The following is a 21,894-nucleotide window of genomic DNA, read 5'->3' as shown; positions in this document are numbered from 1 at the left end:
TTTACTGAATTTTTTAAATAGGGGAGATAAATTACTTGTTTTGTGTTGCTTCACACCTTACAAACAGATTTTTTAAGTAAATTATTATTATTCCCCTTCAAGTAAGATTAAATGCATTATTAACTAAAATTTAATGATGTAGTATAATTATTGGGGAGCCATAGTGAATACGCATTAAACAAAGCTCATAACCATTAACCAATATTGGTGGGCTTGGCTGCTGTGATTTGACTAGAAATTAAAAAAGTTGGTAAGATTGACTTTGTGCAAAATCTGACCAAGGAAAGGACTTGCTGAGCAATGAGTATGAACCTTGGGAGACAGACGAAAATTATGAGCAAACTTATAAGTTATAATCTAAGATACTTGTGCACTATATAATGGGTTATTATTGTTATTATGTTAGGTAGCGAGTAAAGGGCTGTTTATTCTTGAATAAGTTTCTATAGTATTCTCAAGGAGCTCAACCTCACTCACACCGTCACACGAGAAGTTTTATTGACTTTTATATATATATATATATATATATATATATCGGGTTGTGTTAAGTTATAATCTAAGGCTGCGTTTGTTTGGACTGAAAACAGTTTCAGGAAATCATTTTACGCGTTTACGTATGTTTGGCAGCCACAGAAAATTCGGTCAACGGAAAATCATTTACAGTTTGACCGAAAAATCAGCCCTTTCCAACGGAAAATCATTTCCACTTTGATTTTACCTTCAAACCATTTCCGAAAATCACACTGAAGAGAGAGCTCAGCACACTCCTCACACAGTCCAAAACTCATCTCCAAGCTCACCTCAGCCAAACTCCGGCCAGCCCAGCCAAGCTCCGGCCAGCCCAAACGCCGCGCAATCTCGCCGTCCGAGCCGTGCCTCGCACCGCCGATCAAGCAAAGATCGATCCAACGCCGCACGATCAAGCAAAGATCGATCCCCACCGCGCGATCAAGCAAAGATCGATCCCCACCGCGCGATCAAGCAAAGATCGAAGCCTCCACCGCGCGATCTCGCCTTCGCCGTCCATCGCGCGATCGAACCTCCGCCACGTGTCTCGCCTTCGCCATCGATCGCGCGATCGAAGCCTCCGCCGCGCGATCAAATCCTTCGATCGCACGATCTCTCCTCTCTCTCTCTCTTCCTTCTTCTCTCCCAAATTTGATGATTTTTTTTTTTTTTGGCTTTGTTTGTTTTGTGTTTATCTGAGAAAAGATTTTTATATATTGATTGGAAGCTAAGAAAATGTGAGAAAATGTGAACAACAAATACAAAATGCATTTTCTATAATATTTTCAAGATGACAACCAAACACCTGAAAAAAAATTTCAAAGTATTTTTTCAAATGTTACCAAACACCTAAAAATATTTTCTTTTCCCGAAAATGTTTTCAGCTGAAATCATTTTACACCCGGAAACTATTTACTGCCGAAACAAACGCAGCCTAAGATACTTGTGTACTATATAATGGGTTATTATTGTTATTATGTTAGGTAGCGAGTAAAGGGCTGTTTATTCTTGAATAAGTTTCTATAGTATTCTCAAGGAGCTCAACCTCACTCACACGAGAAGTTTTATTGACTTAAATTTATATATAGGGTTATATTAACGGGTACCGTAAAGTGCCTGTTAACATCTTTTTTACTTTTTTTATGTACAGTTTTTTGTTATCTTTTGTAATTTTTTGCAGTTTTATACTATTTTTTACACATTTTTACAACTTTTTGCTTTATACTATTTTTTACACACTCTTACAACTTTTTGCAACTTTTTGAATGAAATGTACATCCTTAACCAACACCACACTTGTGCTGATTAACATTTGCCATATATATGTGTGTGTGTGTGTGTGTGTGTGTGTGTGTGGTAGGATTTGATTGTATGATGATCGTTCCATCATAATTGTTTTTTATTATTAAATCACGATATTAATCATATTTTCTTATGATGATTTGAATCTAAATCCTTTATTTGAAGACAATTTTATTTTTAATTTATTTAAGTTGAGCTAACTAGAATTTGCAGTTCTATTTACATTAAGACAAGGAAGTGTACAAATTTAAAAACTTAAAAAAAAAAAAAAAACCCCTAAAAGAATCCATGAATTAAATTTTTTAGTCGTTGAACAAGATATGATATATATATATATATATATATATATATATATAAAGTCAATTATTTAATTTCATATTGTCTAGGATGTATACCCCTCAATATATATATATATATATTGTTGAGAATGTTGTAAACTCTAAGCACAAAGCAATTCAGAAAAAAATATTTGAATAAATGTTATTGAATTCAAAATAAGCTGTTGGCTTATATAAGCCTTACAAAGAGATAAAATCGGAAACAAACAACCCACATTAAACAACCCACTTGGTAAATGGCTAATAACGTGGTAAATGGTTAAGGAAATGGTCAAACTCTACCTACATGTCCTAAATAATAGGATTTATTAACTAAATGAACTTTTGACAACTTCAACTATACCTCTAACAACCCCAAAAATTCCTCCCCTAAACTGATTGTAGTAATGCTTTTAGTTTACTCATGGTACCACACACACACCCATTGACTCACACATCTTCAAGAACATATCCAGCTTAAGTGGTTTTGTCATAATGTCTACAACTTGTTCTTGTGTGACACAGTGCTTCAACTCAACAACTCCATCTCTGGTCAAATCACGCAAGAAATGAAACCTTACATCAATGTGTTTGCTGCATCCATGCATGACTAGATTCTTGGATAGCTTATTGGTAGAATTGTTGTCACATAACACAGTGGTACACTTGCCTTGAGAATGACCAAGCTTCTCCAATACTCTCCTCATCGACACCCCTTGACAAGCACAAGAGGCAGTTGCCACAAACTCTGCTTCGGTAGCGGACAAAGCAACTACAGGCTGTTTTTTAGAGGACCAGGACACAGTGCCTTCATTGAGTAGAAACACATAACCAGAAGTGTTTTTCCTGTCATCTACATCTCCTGCATAATCACTGTCTGTATATGCCATCAACTCTCCATTACCCTCATTTCGATAAAAGACTCCCAAATCCACGGTACCTTTCAAGTATCTTAACACCCTTTTCGCAGCTAGCAAATGCAACTCAGTTGGACTTGCCATGAATCTGCTAATGAGAGACACCACATACATCAAGTCTGGCCTTGTTGCAGTTAGATACATAAGACTTCCAACCAATTGTTTGTACACGGTAGCATTCACCTTGGATCCTTCCTCATCCTTCATTAGTCTAACTCCAGTAACAATGGGATTCTTCACATTATTACTCTTCTCCATCCTAAACCTCTCCAAAACATCTTTTGCATACTTTCTTTGACTAATATAAATGCCTTTAGGATTTTGTTAAACCTCCACACCGAGAAAATATTTCATCTTTCCCAAATCAGTCATATCAAATTCAAAGTTTCATAGAATTCTTGAACTTAACAAACATACTCTCATCATTACAAGTAAAAATTCGATCATCAACATATAAGCTAACAATCAAAATTTTACCTCCATCTCCCATTTTTATGAATAAGGTGTGTTCACAGTTGCACCTCTCAAATCCTTCTTTGACAAAATATGCTTCAATCTGGTTGTACCATGCACGAGGGGCTTGTTTAAGGTCATACAATGCCTTCTTCAATTTGTATACCTTATACTCTTCACCTTTCTTCTCATAGCCTTGTGGTTGCTCAACAAACACTATTTAGCTCTCCATGCAAGAAAGCGCTTTTGATGTCAAGCTGATACACATTCCAACTATTTTGAGCTGCTAAAGCAATTATCATTCAAATCGTATCCCACCTAGCCATAGGCGCAAACACCTCAGTATAATCTATGCCATGCTGTTGTGCATACCCTTTCGCCACCAACCGAGCCTTACACTTGTCAACCTCGCCATTTTCGTTGAGTTTAGTTTTGAAAACACACTTTACTCCAATCTTCTTCATTCCCTTAGGCAAATCTATCAGCTCCCAAGTCCCATTTCTTTCCATCGCTTCTATCTCCAAGTCCATTGCAGCTCTCCACTTGGAACTCTGAATAGCTTCTTCAAAGGTAGTCGGATCTGAAGTTGAGGTAAACAGAACCAAATTGTTGTGCTCAACTTCTTTATCTAAAATCCTTCCTCACTCACATAATCTTCCATCCGCAACGTTACTCTTCTGTTCCTCCCTTCTGGTGAGCTTTCTTCAGATGTTGGAGAATTCTCTCTAGGTGACTCACTTGAAGATAAGCTAAACTCTCCTCCTTCTTCTTCTGCTGCCACCTCCTCTTCAGATTCTTCTTCACTTTGATCATGTTCACTTCCTTCTTCATTACTATCTCCCCACTTAAGGATATCAAGTCTTGCTTCTTCATTACTTCTTCCCCAATCCCAACACTCATTTTCTTCAAAAAACACATCTCTGCACAATTATCTTCTTGGACGCTGGATCATAAAGTCTATATGCTTTAGACTCTTCACTCATCCCTAGCAGCACACACCGAAAAGTCTTATCATCCAGCATCTTTCTCTTACTGTCTAACACATGAACATGGCCAATGCATCCAAAAACCCGAAAATAATCAACATTGAGTTTGACACCACTCCAAGCCTCTTTAGGAGTCATATCTTTCACTGCCAATGTAGGACTTCTATTGAGCATGTGCGCTATCCAATTTACTGCTTATGGCCAAAAATTCTTTAGAACTTGCTTCTCTGATAACATACTTCTAACCATGTTCATGATGGTCCTATTCTTGCACTCAGCTACTCCATTTTGTTGGGGAGTGTAGGCTGCAGTAAGCTGCCTGCTAATACCATTAGCTTTGCAAAAGACATTGAACTCGTGAGAGATGAACTCTCCACCCCTATCTGTGCACAGACAACGAATAAAAACTCCTGTCTCTTTCTCAACAAGGTTTTTATAATTCTTGAAGATAGTAAAAGCTTCAGATTTTTCAGCAAGAAAATATATCCACACCTTACGACTGTAATCATCAATAAAGCTTATGAAATACCTCTTCTTACTATTGGAAATAGGTTTAATAGGTTTGCAGATGTCAGCATGTACCAACTGCAGTCTTTGTGATGCTTTCCATAAACTCCTCTTTGGAATTGCATCCCTGTGTTTCTTTCCTACCATGCAATCAGTGCATACTTTGGATGGTGCCTTCAACTGTGGTAACCCTCTCACCATTTGCTTATATGGCAATGTTCTCAGACCCTTGAAACTTAGATGCCCATATCTGCAGTGCCAAAGGTGAGTATTGTCTTCAAGAATTGTTTGGAAGGAAGTGGAAGCTTTCGGCAGAATTCTTGCAAGCAATATGAACATCCTGTTTGCAGACATTGCTATTTGCATAACAAGCCCTTTCTTGGGATGATAGATTCTACATACTCCATGTTGTCTCAAAATAGCTACACCTCTTTCTTGCAATTGTCCAACACTTAATAAGTTATTTTTCAACTCTGGTATATAGAAAACATCAGTGATTACCTGAGTTACTCCAGCAATTTGCAATCTAATGTTACCCTTTCCCAACACAGCCATCTTGGAATTATTCCCAAGCTTCACAGAGTGCCAGAATTCCTCATCAAGATCCGAGAACCACTCCTTATTTGCACACATATGATTGCTACACCCTGAATCAAGGAACCAAACATCTTCTCTCCTTGATTGATTAAGCTCCACATATGACATCAACAACATTTCTTCTTTCTCCTCAAGTTTAGCATAATTCGCTTCCTTTTCCCATTTAGGACACTCATATTGAAAGTGCCCTAATTGATGACACTTATAACACTCAACTATAGCCTTGTTGAATGCTTGTTTGCCTCTTCCTCTGCCTTTTCCTCGAAAAGCTCCACGAGCTCGACCGCCTCCTCTTCCACCAATTCTATCATCGTAGTCCACCTTTCATGCCTGCTCATCTCCTTCATGCCCGTTCATCCTCTGCTTATGTACTAGTAAGCTGCTCTGCAACTCATCAATGGTTAAGGTGTCTAAGTTATTAGCCTCTTCAACCAAACACACAACATAGTCAAACTTTGAGGTCATTGATCTCAAGATCTTTTCAATGATCACCACTTGCTGCATGTTTTCACCATGAATCTTCATCTTGTTTGCTATGATGAGTGTTCGAGCGAAGTACGCATCAACACTCTCACCCTCTTTCATCTGTAGAACCTCAAACTCCTTCCAAAGAGCTTGGAGCTGTGCTCTTTTGACTCTTGTGGAACCCTGGTACTTCTACTTCATAGAGTCCCAGATGTGCTTGGCAATGTCTCTGTTGAGGATCGTCTCCGTAATGGTTCGATTAATGGCTTGGAACAGATAATTCTTGACCTTCAAGTCTTTCAGCTTTTGGTCTGCAATTGATTTTCGTTGTGCTTCAGTAAGCTCCACTCCTTCTACTGTAGCAAGGATTCCAGTCTCCACCTAACTCCAATACTCCTTTGAACGAAGAAAATTTTCCATAAGCATGGACCAATGATCGTAATGGCCATCAAACTTAGGAATTGCAGGTTGAACGAAATTATTTTCAGCTGCCATACTTCGATTCTCTCTCTTCTCACTCTTTCTCTTCTTAAGAAACTGCGGTTTCTTTTCTCTCACAATCAGGCCCCGTGATGGAGCTCTGATACCAGATTGTTGTAAACTCTAAGCACAAAGCACTTCAGAAAAAATATCTGAATAAATGTTATTGAATTCAAAATAAGCTATTGGCTTATATAAGCCTTACAAAGAGATAAAATCGGAAACAAACAACCCACATTAAACAACCCACTTGGTAAGTGGCTAATAACGTGGTAAATGGTTAAGGAAATGGTCAAACTCTACCTACATGTCCTAAATAATAGGATTTATTAACTGAATGAACTTTTGACAACTTCAACTATACCTCTAACAACCCCAACAGGGAAAAGCTAGAAATTGAATATGTTACTTGTTATGTTTATTGGTATCAAATATGTTATTTGTGTAAAAAAAAAAAATTTGATAACTCGTATCATGAATACACATAAACAAATATCCAAGCACTTAGTAATTCATGTTAAATTTTCGTTTAAATTTTGATTTTTTTTTTTATGGTCTTGAATAATTGATCAATATTTTATAGTCCATGCTACATAAGATAGTTTTTAATTCATTATGGTTAAGAAATTGAATTTCTGGGATTAAAAATTTAAACTGATGGATTTTTTTTTTTTTTTGGGTTAGAAAATGTGGATTTTTCTGGAGCAAAGAATTTGTCTGTGTGTTATTTGTTTTTCTAAAAAAGGAAAGGGTGATGGCAATATGACATATTCTCATGACTTTTTTCTTTTTTTCTTTTTGCTTCAACATGGCTTATGATAGAGGGATTATCCCAAAACTTTTGGTTTTGCAAATGCATACAATAAATACTAGCCTCATCACACGCGCTTCGCGTGTGAGATGAGGCTTTCTTTTCTTTTCTTTTTAGTGGTAGTAGCAAAAAAAGATCTATGTTTTTTACTATATATAATTTTTATTTTGACAATCTAATTTATAAGTGGATAAATATATTTGAAAATCAATAAGAAAGTGACCTTATTTTTTAGGCAGTGTTTTAGTGGAAGTTAGGGTTGTATTTTTATCGGATTATCCTTTAGTTTTGTCTCTACTTAAACATAGGAATGTAAGGATATTTTAGAACCAAAAAAATATGGATTGTCCTTTAGTTTTTTTTTAATATATATTTAGATTTGTTTTTGAATAAACGTGGGGTATTTAACTTATTTTTCTATTTAAAAAAAAAACAATAAACGTATAGTTGTTTTGAAGAAGTGGGTTAGTAGAGGAGTATTCCTATTTTGTAGGCAATATTTTAGTGCAAGTTAGACATGTATTTTTACCAAACTATCCTTTAGTTTTGTCTTTACTTAAACCTAGGGATGTAAGGGTATTTTGGAACAAAAAAAAATTCGGTCCAAACAGGAGAAGCCCTTTAAATAATAGTATAGAATAAGCCATATATATAGGCAATATTTTAGTGCAAGTTAGACATATATTTTTACCAAACTATCCTTTAGTTTTGTCTCTACTTAAACCTAGGGGTGTAGGGGTATTTTGGAACAAAAAAAAATTCAGTCCAAACAGGAGAAGCCCTTTAAATAATAGTATAGAATAAGCCATATATATATATATATATACACACACACACACACACTAGCCTCATCACACACGGTTCGCGCGTGAGATGAGGCTTTTTTCTTTTTAGTGTTAGTAGCAAAAAAAAAAATTATGTTTTTTATTATTATATAATTTTTATTTTGAGAATATAATTTATAAGTGTATAAATAAATTTGAAAATCAATAGGTAAGTGGCCCTATTTTTTAGGCAATATTTTAGTGGAAGTTAGGGTTGTATTTTTACTAGATTGTCCTTTAGTTTTGTCTCTACTTAAACATAGGAATGTAAGGGTATTTTAGAACAAAAACAATCTGGATTGTCCTTTAATTTATATATATATATATATATATATATATATATATATATATATATATAGATTAGTTTTTGGATAAACGTAGGGTGTTTTAACTTATTTTTCTATTTGAAAAGAAAAGAAAAACAATAAACGTATAGTTAATTTGAAGAAGTAGATTAGTGGAAGAGTGTTCCTATTTTGTAAGCAATATTTTAGTGCAAGTTAAACATGTATTTTTACCAAACTATCATTTAGTTCTGTCTCTACTTAAACTTAGGGGTGTAGGAATATTTTGGAACAAAAAAAATCCGGTCCAAATAGGGCAGCCACTTAAATAGTAGTATAGATGAATGCAATGATGATTGTATAACTGCTATATCTTCAATACACCCATAAGGCTATAACTCATTCATCTTCCATCATACATCAAATTTTTAGAGTAATAACTAATGAGCTTGGGATTATTGGAATTCGCCATGAATGTTGGACATCCCAAAATTTATTTATTTATTTGTAAAAGAGAAAGAAAAAAAAAACACTTATTAACATGTAATAATTGTTATTTTTTTAAGAACATTTTTATTTTTGGTGAATGGCATGTGCTACACATTGTTATATAATTATATTTTGCTATGTCGTTGCATTCAAATTAGATGGGTGAATATGTTCAAATCACCTCCACCAACCATCCATTGTTCCTTTCACATGGCCATTAAAAACAACATATATATAGAATATGACACTTCTCGTTTTCATTCTTTTATTGAAAATTAGAAAGTGGGAAATAAATCAGTTTGAGAGATGACTTATTAGATGTCAGACCATTTACAGTTTATAGTCAAACCATTAAATTATCTTAATGAACCGAATACATATATATTGTTCATACTTCATAGTCAAACCATTGAAGGTCATCAATTGCCAAATGTTTTGTTTGAGAGTGAAATTATTAAACCCTAGAAAAGCTCATGAAAAGTCAACAATGATGTGAACTGCTAAAAGGCCATATGAAATTCAACTTGCTAGGTTTGGTCGTGGTGCAAATGCAACCCTAGCAAGTTGAATTTCATTGAATTAGTCTACGTGGTATTCAAGGAATAATAATAATAATAATAATAATAATAATAATAATAATAATAATAATTGATAAGGATAAAATTGCAATATTAATGTTCACCCATGACGAGGCAAAAGACGACGGTCATAATAAGGTTGTTAGCGTTGCTCATGACAAATGACAGCAGTATAACGTCTACGGCTCCACACCGAAGCTGACGACCCTACCATGACGACGACACAGGAAGTTGAAGGGGATAAGCGGACCTCCAACGGATCTAATGTGGCCTTATTTGATCTCCACGCATGCGTGTGTAGGGAAACATCTTGTGCTCCACACTTAACCCTAATCAAGAAGATCCCTACACAGAAAGAACTCCAGGAGATACGTGAATTAAAGAGGTTCTCTCCTATAAGGAAATAACTTCTTAACCAAGGCACGGATGTCAACCTTACGCTACTATAAAAATCCCAAAACCCTTACAAACCAAGGTACGCATAATTTACCCTATCTTTGGCACTCTAGAGTTATAAAACAAGAGATTTCTCTAATTTGACCGTCGGAGGGTTTTTGGCCGGTACTACATCGGTACTCTTCGTAGGTTATTCTTCTTCCCTTTGCGTTGTGCAGGTACTAGTTGGAGCACGTAAGGACCGTGTGGCTCACTGACGATTTCTAGCATCATCAATAATAATAATAATAATAATAATAATAATAATAATAATAAAAGTCTACTTCAAGTGTCTTTTTGGTTAATTCCTACTGAAAATTCTAGAAATTAACTCATCAAAGCTTTGTGTGTGTGTTAGGGATAATACAAGATTCATACATAACTTTTTTCCTTTTTTTGGCCTTTTGTAACGACTATTGTAATTAACTATGGCTTCCAAAGATAAGCATCTGCATTTTTTCCCCTTTGTGGCCAAATAAGTGTATTTATTGCTAAAAAAAAAAGAAAGTATCTATTGCTTCCCATCACACAAAAGAAAAAAGAAAAAAGAAGTATCTATTGCTATAATTTATAACCCTGCCAAAATGACAAGTAGATAAACCTAAATTCCAATCTCTCCTTCTAACTGTCAGTATGCAAAAAAAAATATTGCAAATAAATTATCTAATTTCTAAGCCTAATACTTGAGAAATGTTTCCTTCATAGAATATTCTGTATTTTGTTTAGAAGAAAGGCGATTTAGAAGAAAATTTGAATGAATGGAAGAAGGTGACTCTCAAAAAAAAAAAGAAAAAAAAGAAAAGGAAGAAGGTTAGGGCCTGTTTGGTAACTTAAAACTGTTTTGTATTTTTAGTTTTCAATTTTTGTAGGTGTTATGCAATTTTTTTTTTCAAAATGTGCTTTCTCAACCCAAAACACAAATCGGTTTGTTTGGTATGTGTTTTTCATTCAAAAACTAGTATCAATTTTCATCCAATAAAAAATTATACAACCCATAACAAACCCAAAATTGAAGTCTATCACAAAAGAGTGAAAGACATTATGTATTGCAAGCCTTTGTTTTAATGTTGTTGCTGGTGGTTCTGGTTTGTTTGCGAAGGTACTACCCAAAAATTCGACACAAACCCAAAACCTAAAGTTCTTATTGCAACCACCCAGATCCAATCTCAAAGCTAAAACCTAGAGATCTAATCACACCCTTGAAACAAAAGTTGTCGTAGAGCAACCACAACCCCCTCTATCCTCATTGAGAGGGAGAGAGAGAGATGTGTGTAAGAAAAACATTATTATTTTAATAAACAGTAATCTTAACCATTATTCCTCAAATAGGAAACACCCCTAGAGGTGTTTTTGAAAAAACAATGTTTTTAATAATGATCTTGGATAATAGTTTTTTGAAAATAGGTTTTAGGAAACTGAAAACGAAAACCTGTGATTTAATTCTAATGCCAAAGAAGCCCTTAAATGTCATTACATGAGTCATAAAGTCAATGGAACTCAATGAACCCACAAATTATCCTATGTGTCATTCAAATCCCACCTCATCCTCCTCTGGCCCAATAGTTGGAAAAGAAAAGAAAACTTGAGTGAGTTAATGCGGATGAGAAGTTCACCATTATGTTTAGAATATAAAAAAAACATTAATCAATATTCTATCTCTCTCTTCCTCACTAGGCATAACTACGGGTCTTTTTGAACAAAAAAAATAAGGAATCCAAGCCTCTTAAATAATAGTATAGAAAATAATTATTTTTAACCCAAAGATTTTAGCTAAGAAAAAACTCTTTTTCTCTCCCAAAAACACCCAATGTCTTCCGGAGAAAATTGGCATATAACACAAATTTTCAAACATATTTGTTAGTTAGCACATTTCCAAACTTATTAGCAAACTAACATCTGGAGGCTCTTAAACCCAAGTTTATTGTAGCAACTTGAGTCTTGGAAACTCGATTTCCATGTGTTGGCAAGTGGAAATCGAGTAGTAAAAACTCAAGTTCCTCAAAACAAAACTAAAAGAACAAAATTCACGAACAATTCTAGCTTCTCATGCGTGAGCTTCAGGTCTCACTCTCACCTTTAATATCTCACAGGACTGTATAGCATCCTTCTAGGTCTCACCTTTAAATCCTTCACAGGTCTTCACCAACAAGACCAAACCCAAACCTAACAAACGCACCGATCGAAACTTGCAAAATCAAACCCAGCAAACACATTGATCGGAACCTGGAAAACCAAACCCAACAAATGCACCACCACCTCATCCCAATCCCGGTTGCTGCTTGGGTTCGCTGCTTGGAGCCTAGGTTTGTTGCTTTGTGTTACTGTTTTGATCTCATTAGGTTTGTTGCTTCGTGATTTTGTTTTTTTTTATCTCTCTAGGTGTTGTGGTTTATGTTTTGATCTTCATGTTTCTATTTTTGTTATAGGGAAATTGAGTGTTAAAGAGTCGAGTTCACATGGAACTCATGTGTTGTGAGACTTGAGTTGCTACAATGAAATAAGAAACTCGAGATGTTAATTTGCTAATTAATTTGAAAATGATGCTAACTTGAAAATGGGTGTTATATGCCAATTTTCTCCTGGAGGATACGGAGGAGAGAGAACCATGTGGGTAAGGAAAGGGCCACCTGGCAGTTTGAAGAAAGCCAATTGGTGTTTCATATCTAATAAATGAGTGACATGTCCCAAAAAAGCCAACTCAACTTACTTCACTAAACCAAACCAAAAGACAATTTCTCTATATAAAAAGCACGAATGCCCTTTTGGTTTGTTTAATTGGCATTGTAGCTACAGTGCCTACAGTTTTTTTTTTTTTTTTCTCTCCTTTCTCTTCAGTCATCAGTTTGTGCTTTTCTTTCCTTTTAAATATTTATATGAGCTGGCATATATATTGTTATACTGACACAACAAATTTCACAATATTTTGACAATTATTAAGGTGTCAATTTTTTATAGGTTAAAATAAAATAATAAAATATGAGACTTTGACCAACCATAACTGAAAATAAATGTTTTGTGAATATGTTGTAACACTTGTTGTTTTCATTATATTTTCACAATTGTTGAGATCTTAGTTTCTTATAAATTAAATAAAAAAAATGTTAAGTCCACAACATTTTCGCATTAATTTCACAACAAATCATAGGTAAGTTACTATCGATGGATAAAAAGATATATCAGTCGTGGGTCCATTTTAAAATCAGTAACAACTTGTCATCTAGAATTTGTTATGAAAATGTTATAGAGATAGCATTTCTATAAAATAAACAATAATATATTAGACCAAAACTTACCCCAGCTGAAAATAAAGGTATTGTGAAAATATTGTGACATTTTGTTATGTTCCTAGACTTCTTTTTTGGTTTAGTCAAATTTGGTGAGTAAAAACTCACTGTTTCACGAACAATTTTCTTTTGTTTATTATTTTTTTTAATGCATAGTTTAAAGTGGTTGTCCCAATTAAAAACCAATAAAATTTACCAACTAGGATTTGTTGTGAAAATGTTGTAAATGTAGCATTACTCTAAAAGAAAATTATAAAATATCATACGATGGCCCACCATAGCTAAAATAAAGGTATTGAGAAAATATTGTGACATTTATTATGTTCTTGACTTTTTTTTTTTTTAGTCAATTTGTTGAGCCAAAATTCATAGTTTTACAAACAGTTTTCTTGGGTTGAATTTTTTTTTAACACTGTTTTTAAAGAAAAAAACACAGTTTCACCAACAAAAAAGAATTATAGAAAAAAGTAATTTCCCCATTTATGTTTGGGGTAATTTCATCCCCTCAACTTTAAAGTTGAATAATTTCCACCTTTATATTTTGTAGATAAGTATATAGTCTATGCTATTACTCTCTTAGTTGAACCCTAACAAAATCTTATGATTCCTAGAATATTACATTGTGCAATATCTAAAATGCCTCACTAAATCTATCTGTTACCTAGCAAATACTAATTTATTAGTGATTTAAATCTTTTAGATTTATAATTTTATCTAATAGAAACTTCAATAACATATGTCTTTCGTTATTTTTTATTTATTTATTTGTTTTTTCTTTCTTAAAAATGTGTTCATTATAAATTAAGTAAGTTAAGTATCAAAGTTAGGCTCATAAAATAAAATGATAAAGAAGGAAGTAGGTTAGTTATTTTTTACTGACATGTCTCACACTTATTGGATGTTGATACCGCTGACATGGTATCATTTGATGCCAAATACTTTTTCCTAAGAAATTATCATACTAAATTGAAAGCCATATGTTAAATAACTATTCTAAATTTAAATACATGGTTTGATACTACTTCAAAAAATAAATCTATCTTAAATTTTCTCACTCAAAGAGCAGCACATGCAACCCTTACTAGTATATATAAAAAGAGCAAATAGGTTTTCAACAGTAACATTTTGGTTTGTTCAATCATTAAGGCAAAACCGCAAAACTTACCGTTTGACACTTTTGTTTTGTTCTGGCTTTTTTTTCTTTGGTCTTTTTAAATGCCCAATTTTGACACTTTTGCTCTGGCTTCTTATTATTTTCTGTCTTTTTAAATTTCTAGGTTTGGTTTGAAACTTTAACTTTGCCTTTTTTTTACCATGGTATATTTTTTAATTTTAAAATAATAAAATATTGACATAATAAATTGTCGCAATATTTTCTTAATTTTTTAGATGTAAGTTCGTCATAGGTCAAAATAAAATAATAAAAATATCATACTAGAATCAACTACAGGAAAAAATAAAAGGTCTTGTGAAAATGTTGTGGCATTTTTTTGTATTTCTAGATTTTTTTTTTCAATTTTAATGAGCTAAAATTCACTCTTTCACACACAATTTTCTTGGGTTAACTCTCGTATTTTTGCTTCTTCTTTTTTTTATATGCCATTTTAAGTAATAAAAAACAAAAATTTTCTACACAAAAAAAAAAAAAAAAACAAAACAAAACGGATTCTCAAAAAAAAAAAAAAAACTTTATCAAAAAAACACTTTCAATATTTTATGTTTGGGATATTCACAATTTCCACCCCCTACACTTTAAAATCAAGCAATTTCCCCCTTTTTTGGAAACAAGCAAATACCTCATACTTTGCTCTCTTAGTTCAATCCTATTGAAAATTTATGATTCATAAAATATTCAATTGTCTAATGTCTAAAATACAACCATGATAATTTTTAATATCCCAAAAAAGTTCTTCAATTATTTTGAGTTTAACATGGTGATAATGCTTCGAAAGTTGGAATTGTGATATAGGATGTTTTATTTGTTATCTAAAGAATATTGATTTGTTAGATTTAAATCTTCTAGACATATGATTTTCGCTAATGGAAAATTTGATGACATTGCTTTTGTTATATATATATTATTGCTTAAAATGTGTGTTCATTAAAAACTAAGTAATTAAGCTAAACATCACACCAATACTCATAAAATGTAAAGATAAACAAGGGAGTATGAATATAACAAAATTTTTATTGTGGATGATTGCAAGTATTGGATAAAGGGTTTCAATTATAGCATATAACATCATTTATTGCAAAAAAATTAAATATTGTGACAATATTTAAATAAAACTCAGTTGATTATTATTGGAAGATAATGATATTCGTCATCATTTTTAAAAGTTTTTAGTAAGTGGATATTGCCTTTAGCAATTAGGTACAAAGAAACTTTTATAGCATAATAGATATTCATATGTGAAATAACTATCCTAATTTTATGAAATCAAATTCTTATACAATGAGATTAACATTATATCATAAATATAAGAGATTTACGCTTTAGGGAAAAGGGAAAATGTAAAAGAAAGAAAGAAAGAAAGAAAGATATATAAATTGACAGTTTCTTTTTTAACTTTTCTTTTGTTTTTTATTTTTATTTTAATTATATAAGCGGCAGCTTCTCTGGGGTTTTTTAAAAAAAAAAATAAGATATAAATGGTAGCTTTTTAGTACATCTAGCCTCCTAGTCCTATTTTGCAGTGAGCCTCTTTGTTTTTCTCTTTTTGAGAGTTTATTTTAAAGTGAGTTAAAGTCTACCGCATTAGCTCATGCAAACTTTCCGTCTATTTTGCACAAAAAATTACTATTTATTTTGCAAATTAACTTTTACAAAACACTCATATCAGTCTATCTATTCAATAAAATATTCATCATTTTACAATTTTTTTGTTATTTCCTTACTCACTACCCCTCTCTCTCACATACCCAACACTACCAAAAAATACTAAAATATTAAATGCACAAGTTACAGCAATTGTGCATATATGCACGATTAAAGCAACCGCATCAGTATGTTTAAAAGATTCCGTCTAGTTTACAAAAAAACTTACTATTTTTTTGTTTACATCATCACTTTTACAAAAAACTCACATCAGTTTATCTATTATACACACTTTTTTAAAATAATATTTTTTATTCTTTTGTTTATTATTATTTTATTAATATTACCCCATCCCTCTTTCTTTCATTCTCTCCATCTCCTTCCTCAACTCTCTGCCTTTCTCATATCCCAAACCCACACACTCACACATGGAGGCGAGGAGATCCGACGGAAACAACGGCAAAGATTACAGAGGTGAATCCAACAATAACGGCAGCAACTCCAACGGTTGGGTTTTGATTTTTTTTGGGTTTTTCTAATGGGTTTTCAGGCAGTTTGGTTTTAATTTGTTTTTGGTTTGGATTGATTTTGAGTTAAGTTTAGGATGGGTTTTTTAGTGGGTTTGGGTTGATTTTAAGTTGAGTTTGAAATTGATTTTCGATGGTTGTGTTTGGATTTTCAACCGTTGAAGTGGGTTGTGGTGGTGGTTGGGTGGTGCTGGTGGTTGTTGGTGATTGGCCCAACTCAACTGGTGACGTGCTGACTCGCCCGTTCCAAGCAAAGAGTTGAGTGGCCGGGCTTGGGCGAAAGCTTTGGGTTCGGTGAGAGCAGAGGTGAGAGACTAGGAAAAGGGAGGAGAGACTGATGAGAGTAAAGGTGAGAGAAAAAATTAATAAAATAAGAATATACATAGCTATAGTAACCGTGCAAATATGCACGATTACTATAGCAAATGTGTATATTTGTACAATAATAGAAGGACTGATGTGGAGCAAATTTAAGAGATATTATGTAAATTTTGCATCTTTTTCTATTTTACACAACTTTACACCAACTGATGTTGTGCATTTATGCACAATTTTACACCCACTAATGATGATTTTTTTTTTTTTTGCTTAAAATGGGTAAAATAAAAAATGGACTATCTTTTGTATTTTGCAAGATTATGCACGATCTAATGCACTTGCTTTAAAAGTACATAATAGCTTTAATCTTTTAGCTGTGTTAATTTGAATTTTCAAGTCTTTGACGGCAACCAGCAAACAATTGCTTTATCCTTCAAACAACTATTTAGCAAGGCTAAGCATTGTTTGGAAATGGGTTAGGTTCATCACCCTCTATCACTCATGCATCGCAATGTGGGTGAGTTGTGGCATAATAGTTAAAACTTGTAGAGTGACCATTGTGCTTATAATCTATATTTCTAAGTATTTGATTCTCGGTATTATTCTCACAGATCCGCAATAGGGATACTAGGGCAGTTTAAATACATGTTTTCATTTTTAAAATAATATTACACGTGTTTCTACACACTTTTTTATTTATATATATTTTTTAAAAAAATTTAAAAACTGTTGTTTAAACAAACAACCCTAATCAATAAGTACTTATTAAAATAAAATACTATATATATCTTGTTTGGATGTAATTCAGTTTTTATTTATTTTTATTTTTTATCTGCAGCACCAAATCACTCCCATATCTTTCTTTCTGATTTTCTCTCTTTGAATTAAGTTCCTTCATCTATCTCTCTAGTCTCTCTCTTCGCAATCACTCCCATATGACCATTTCTTTCTTGGATAAGTCTGGTTCCGCATAGAATGACGTAACTTATCTATCTGCCGAGTTGTAATTGGTGGAAAGATTAAGGCAAGTTTATTTGGCATTATAAGGACTCTTCGAGTCTTTTGGGTAAATATTGCTAAAAGTGAAGTTTTTTGGGGTTATAGTCACTGTTCCAAGTTATTTGGGAAAATGAGGAGAGAGAGTGAATTTCGGCAACAATGTTGCCGAAATTCAAAGAAAAGTATGAGAGAGAAAATCAAAATTGAGGAGAGAGAAATTTTAGAATTTTGGCAACAGTGTTGCCGAAATTCCTTTTGCCCAGCCCTGCCCGCTTCACTGAGTGTCCATGCGCGAGTGCCTAAAAGGAAAAAATAAAAAAGGTTTGTGGCAATCCCATTGCCGAAAATGGAGGGAAAAGAAAAAAAAAAAAAAAAAAAGGAATTGTGGCAATGAGATTGCCGAAATAGGGGGGAAAAAAAAAAAGAGGAATTGTGGCAATGGGATTGCCGAAATAGGGGGGAAGGAAAAAAAAAAAAAAAAAAAGAGGAATTGTGGCAATGGGATTGCTGAAATAGGGGGGAAAGAAAAAAAAAAAAAAAAAAGGAATTGTGGCAATGGGATTGCCGAAATAGGAGGGAAAGAAAAAAAAAAAAAAAAAAAAAGAATGGTGGCCATGTAGTGCCGAAATAGGGGAAAAAAAAGAGAGAAGAGAATTATGGTAATGGGATTGCGAAAAAAAAAAAAAAAGAATTGTGGTCATGGTGTTGCCGAAATAGGGGAAAGAAAAAAAATTGTGTCAATGCAATTGCCGAAAATGAGAAAAAAATTAAAAAAAAAAAAGGAAAATCAATTGTGGCAATGGCATTGCCGGAGGGGAAAACGACAAACTCAAGTACGCTGAGTGTTTGATTCTTGTCTTGTCCGTCTGTCTGAAACAAATTCAAGTACCGTTTGAATGATTGATGTGTACCGTAAATAAAAAATAAAATAAAAATTGAGATTTTTGTAGAGATTCTTTGCAGTGACATTGCCGAAATATAAGGAAAAAAAAAAACGTACACAACATTTTTATTTTTACAATAAATTATAGGTGGTTAGTTGTTGGTTCAAATTTGAACCTAACACTAAGATACTTTTTTGCCCTAACACTAAGATACTTTTTTGCCCTAACAATAACAACTAGTAACAACCTGACACTTATAATTTGTTGTGAAAATATTCACCTCTTTCTCTCATTCTTATTTTCTGCCTGAAATGATTCCATTCATCCTTCCCAATAAAACCATATCACGCCTAAAATTTAGTTTCAGAGATTCCTTTTACTTTTTATCTCTCCTCCCTGTAACAAGTCTCCTCATCTTTTTGGCTTTTTGTTTTTCTATGAACTGTGTTGTATTTGGTAAATTTTTATTAGTACAATTTAAAGTACATAGATATTCTTATTCAAATTTTTATCCATGCATGGGAGAAATTTATGGAAGAAAAAATGATTGATGTGCACGGTGTAAACAACAAAAAAATTGAAGATTTTGCAGAGATTCTTTGCAGGATTTGCAGAGATTTATAAATGATTGATGTGCACTGTAAACAAAAAAAAGAAAGACACTTTGAGATTTTTTGCAGAGATGGTCCTTGTTATATTTGGTCAATTTCTATTAGTACAGTTTAAAATCTAAGAATTTAACTTATACGAAACTTGCATCTTATTTAAACAGCACAAATATTACTATAATTTTCACGTTTCTTATTTTCCACTCTTTTCCCCCTAAAAATTATACCAGCTTTCTTCTTCACTCTTATTCCCCTCATAATTCTACCAACTATTTTCAATTCATGCGTGCCATACATTCTACAAACAATTATAATGAACAACACTTGCAAATACCTATCCGTGGTTATCATTTTACAAGGTGAGTTACATTTATTTAAGTAGTTACTTTTCTTTTTATAATATTCATATTGATATGTTTTAGGGGCACAGCTAAGCATGAAAATTTTGTTTTTGTTAAATTATTTGTTCATGAAAATCTTGTTTTTGTATTATGTGTTTTGCAACAAGAACTGATTTGTATGATATGTTTTAAATTATGGGTCTTGCCTAAAATTTCATATAGCAAAAATAAATTTCAAAATTGACATAAATTTTTCTTAAAAAAATTCTTACTTTGTTAGCCTAAAATATACATGTATGCTATAAGAAAACCCAAAAAAAAAAAAGTTAGTATATGCCCCTAAATCAAAAATCTAAGTTTTAGTTATAATAATAATAACAAAAATTATACGATATTATAAATATTTATCTATTATCGTAATGATGCATGAGAAATATAATCTGTCTTATTTTAGAAGAAGCAAAATGAAGAGCAACATAAAATAATTTACGTAACCATAACAGATCATTCTAAATAATTTTAACTACTATGATAGACAATAATAAATTATCAGTGAATCAATCCTCTTTAATAGAATTCTCTTAACTCTAGCTATTTAAACATTGAATATTTTTAATAGATTACCTTCTTGTATTGCATTTTAATAGTTGTGTAGTGTTAATATATTAATACTACTTTTATGTTTTAGTGTGAATGGCAGAAAAGTTGTTCATTTTTCTCATCCATTCCGGTGGAATAATTAAACATGGTGAAAATGAGGTTTATTACCAAGGGCCACCTCCTTCTATGCTTCCATTAAGCAGGGGTGTGACATTTGAAGATTTATGTGATAGAGTAGCATCCACGCTTCATATAAACAGAGAAGATTCAAAACTTACTATTTGGTATAAATTTCCTTTTCAATGTCATCCACATCTTGTGAATTACCAACAAGTTTTGGTAGAAGATGATAATGGTGTCAATGCAATATTCGATATGTTAGACTGCCAATATGGTTTTATAGGTGCAGAGTTGTACGTGGGTGTGGAGCCCATAAGAAGCCATCAAGATGTTTTTCCCATTCGATATGGCAACGAAGGATCGAGTGCACCGTTCAGTTATTCACATGGCGGGCACTTTCATGATCCATATGCCACTCATACTAGTCATTATTCTGAAGATGTGGCTCATTCCCCAATCAACATTGGTGGTGCTAACTATCATGCTCCATATACCCATGTTGCAACTGAGGACCAACATGCTCCTTATCGGCCAATGAACACCAATGATGTTGACTATGATAACCTAACTGTTGCACCACAGTTTGAAGCTCAGTATGACCAAACCGCCACTCAGAGAGCTACTAATGATTCCAATGATACACACCGCATAACTGCTACTACTGAAAATGCGGTCCATACATTATTAGAAAGGATGCAGGCCATAGATAGTAATGACCAACTTGATAACGACGAGGTCCTTGATGATGTTGGAGATGAACAGGAGCTTCCCAACATAGGTATTCAATCTACTTCAGTGGATTGGTTGGACTGTTCTTTTTTTTTTAGGAGTTAGACCATATTGTTAGTTTGTATTATTTGATAGAACAAGTTGGTACTAATTCCATATGCTACAATGTTTTCTATCACTGCAAGTTTGATTGGGGTGTATGTTTATTATTATTTTTTTTTTTTTGTGCATGTGTGTGTGTATATATATATTGCGTATTATAGATTAGGGGTTTGATAACACCTTCAAATATATACTTTTATGGAGTGCTTGGGTCCTTTACCATGTCTGAAAGCTTCAAATAAGGAAATAAATCAAAGGGCCACAATCTAAAGAGGAAAAATCATATTTGAGCACTAATCAGTATTTTAGATGTATCTCTCTCCTCAAAAATCCAATTGACTTAAGACTAGATGGGTTGGAACCGTGACTTAAATATCTACAACTTTTATGTTTTGAGTTTTTTGAAATTCACATTTTTTGAAGGCCGAAATTAATTCACAAATTACTATTGTAAATTTGGACGAAAATTAGATGGTGAAAGTTTTATTTTTCTTTGACACTTTTACAAGGGTTTGGAAGAGAGGTTGTGGATTGGAAAATTATAGTAAATAGATGTATGATTAAATTAATTGGGCACTAATTTCAAATACCAAATATGTGTACACATATCTT

General features: G+C 33.0%; 1 protein-coding gene across 1 annotated transcript; it reads right to left on the bottom strand.

The window, feature by feature from the left end:
- Positions 1 to 2,548: 2,548 nt before the first annotated feature.
- LOC142616485 (secreted RxLR effector protein 161-like) lies at positions 2,549 to 3,301 on the bottom strand. Its single transcript, XM_075789333.1, has one exon. It carries the CDS (start codon positions 3,299 to 3,301, stop codon positions 2,549 to 2,551), a length of 753 nt encoding a protein of 250 aa, XP_075645448.1.
- Between the last annotated feature and the right edge of the window lie 18,593 nt (positions 3,302 to 21,894).

Source organism: Castanea sativa, chromosome 11 (assembly GCF_040712315.1).
Source record: "Castanea sativa cultivar Marrone di Chiusa Pesio chromosome 11, ASM4071231v1".
In the NCBI taxonomy this organism is placed as follows: Eukaryota; Viridiplantae; Streptophyta; class Magnoliopsida; order Fagales; family Fagaceae; genus Castanea; species Castanea sativa.
Note: the sequence above shows the minus strand (reverse complement) of the source record. Positions and strands in the feature narration are given on the sequence as shown.

Bases quoted from the DNA above. Each gene is read 5' to 3' on its own strand.
- LOC142616485 (XM_075789333.1), bottom strand. From the start codon at position 3,301: ATGGAGAAGAGTAATAATGTGAAGAATCCCATTGTTACTGGAGTTAGA.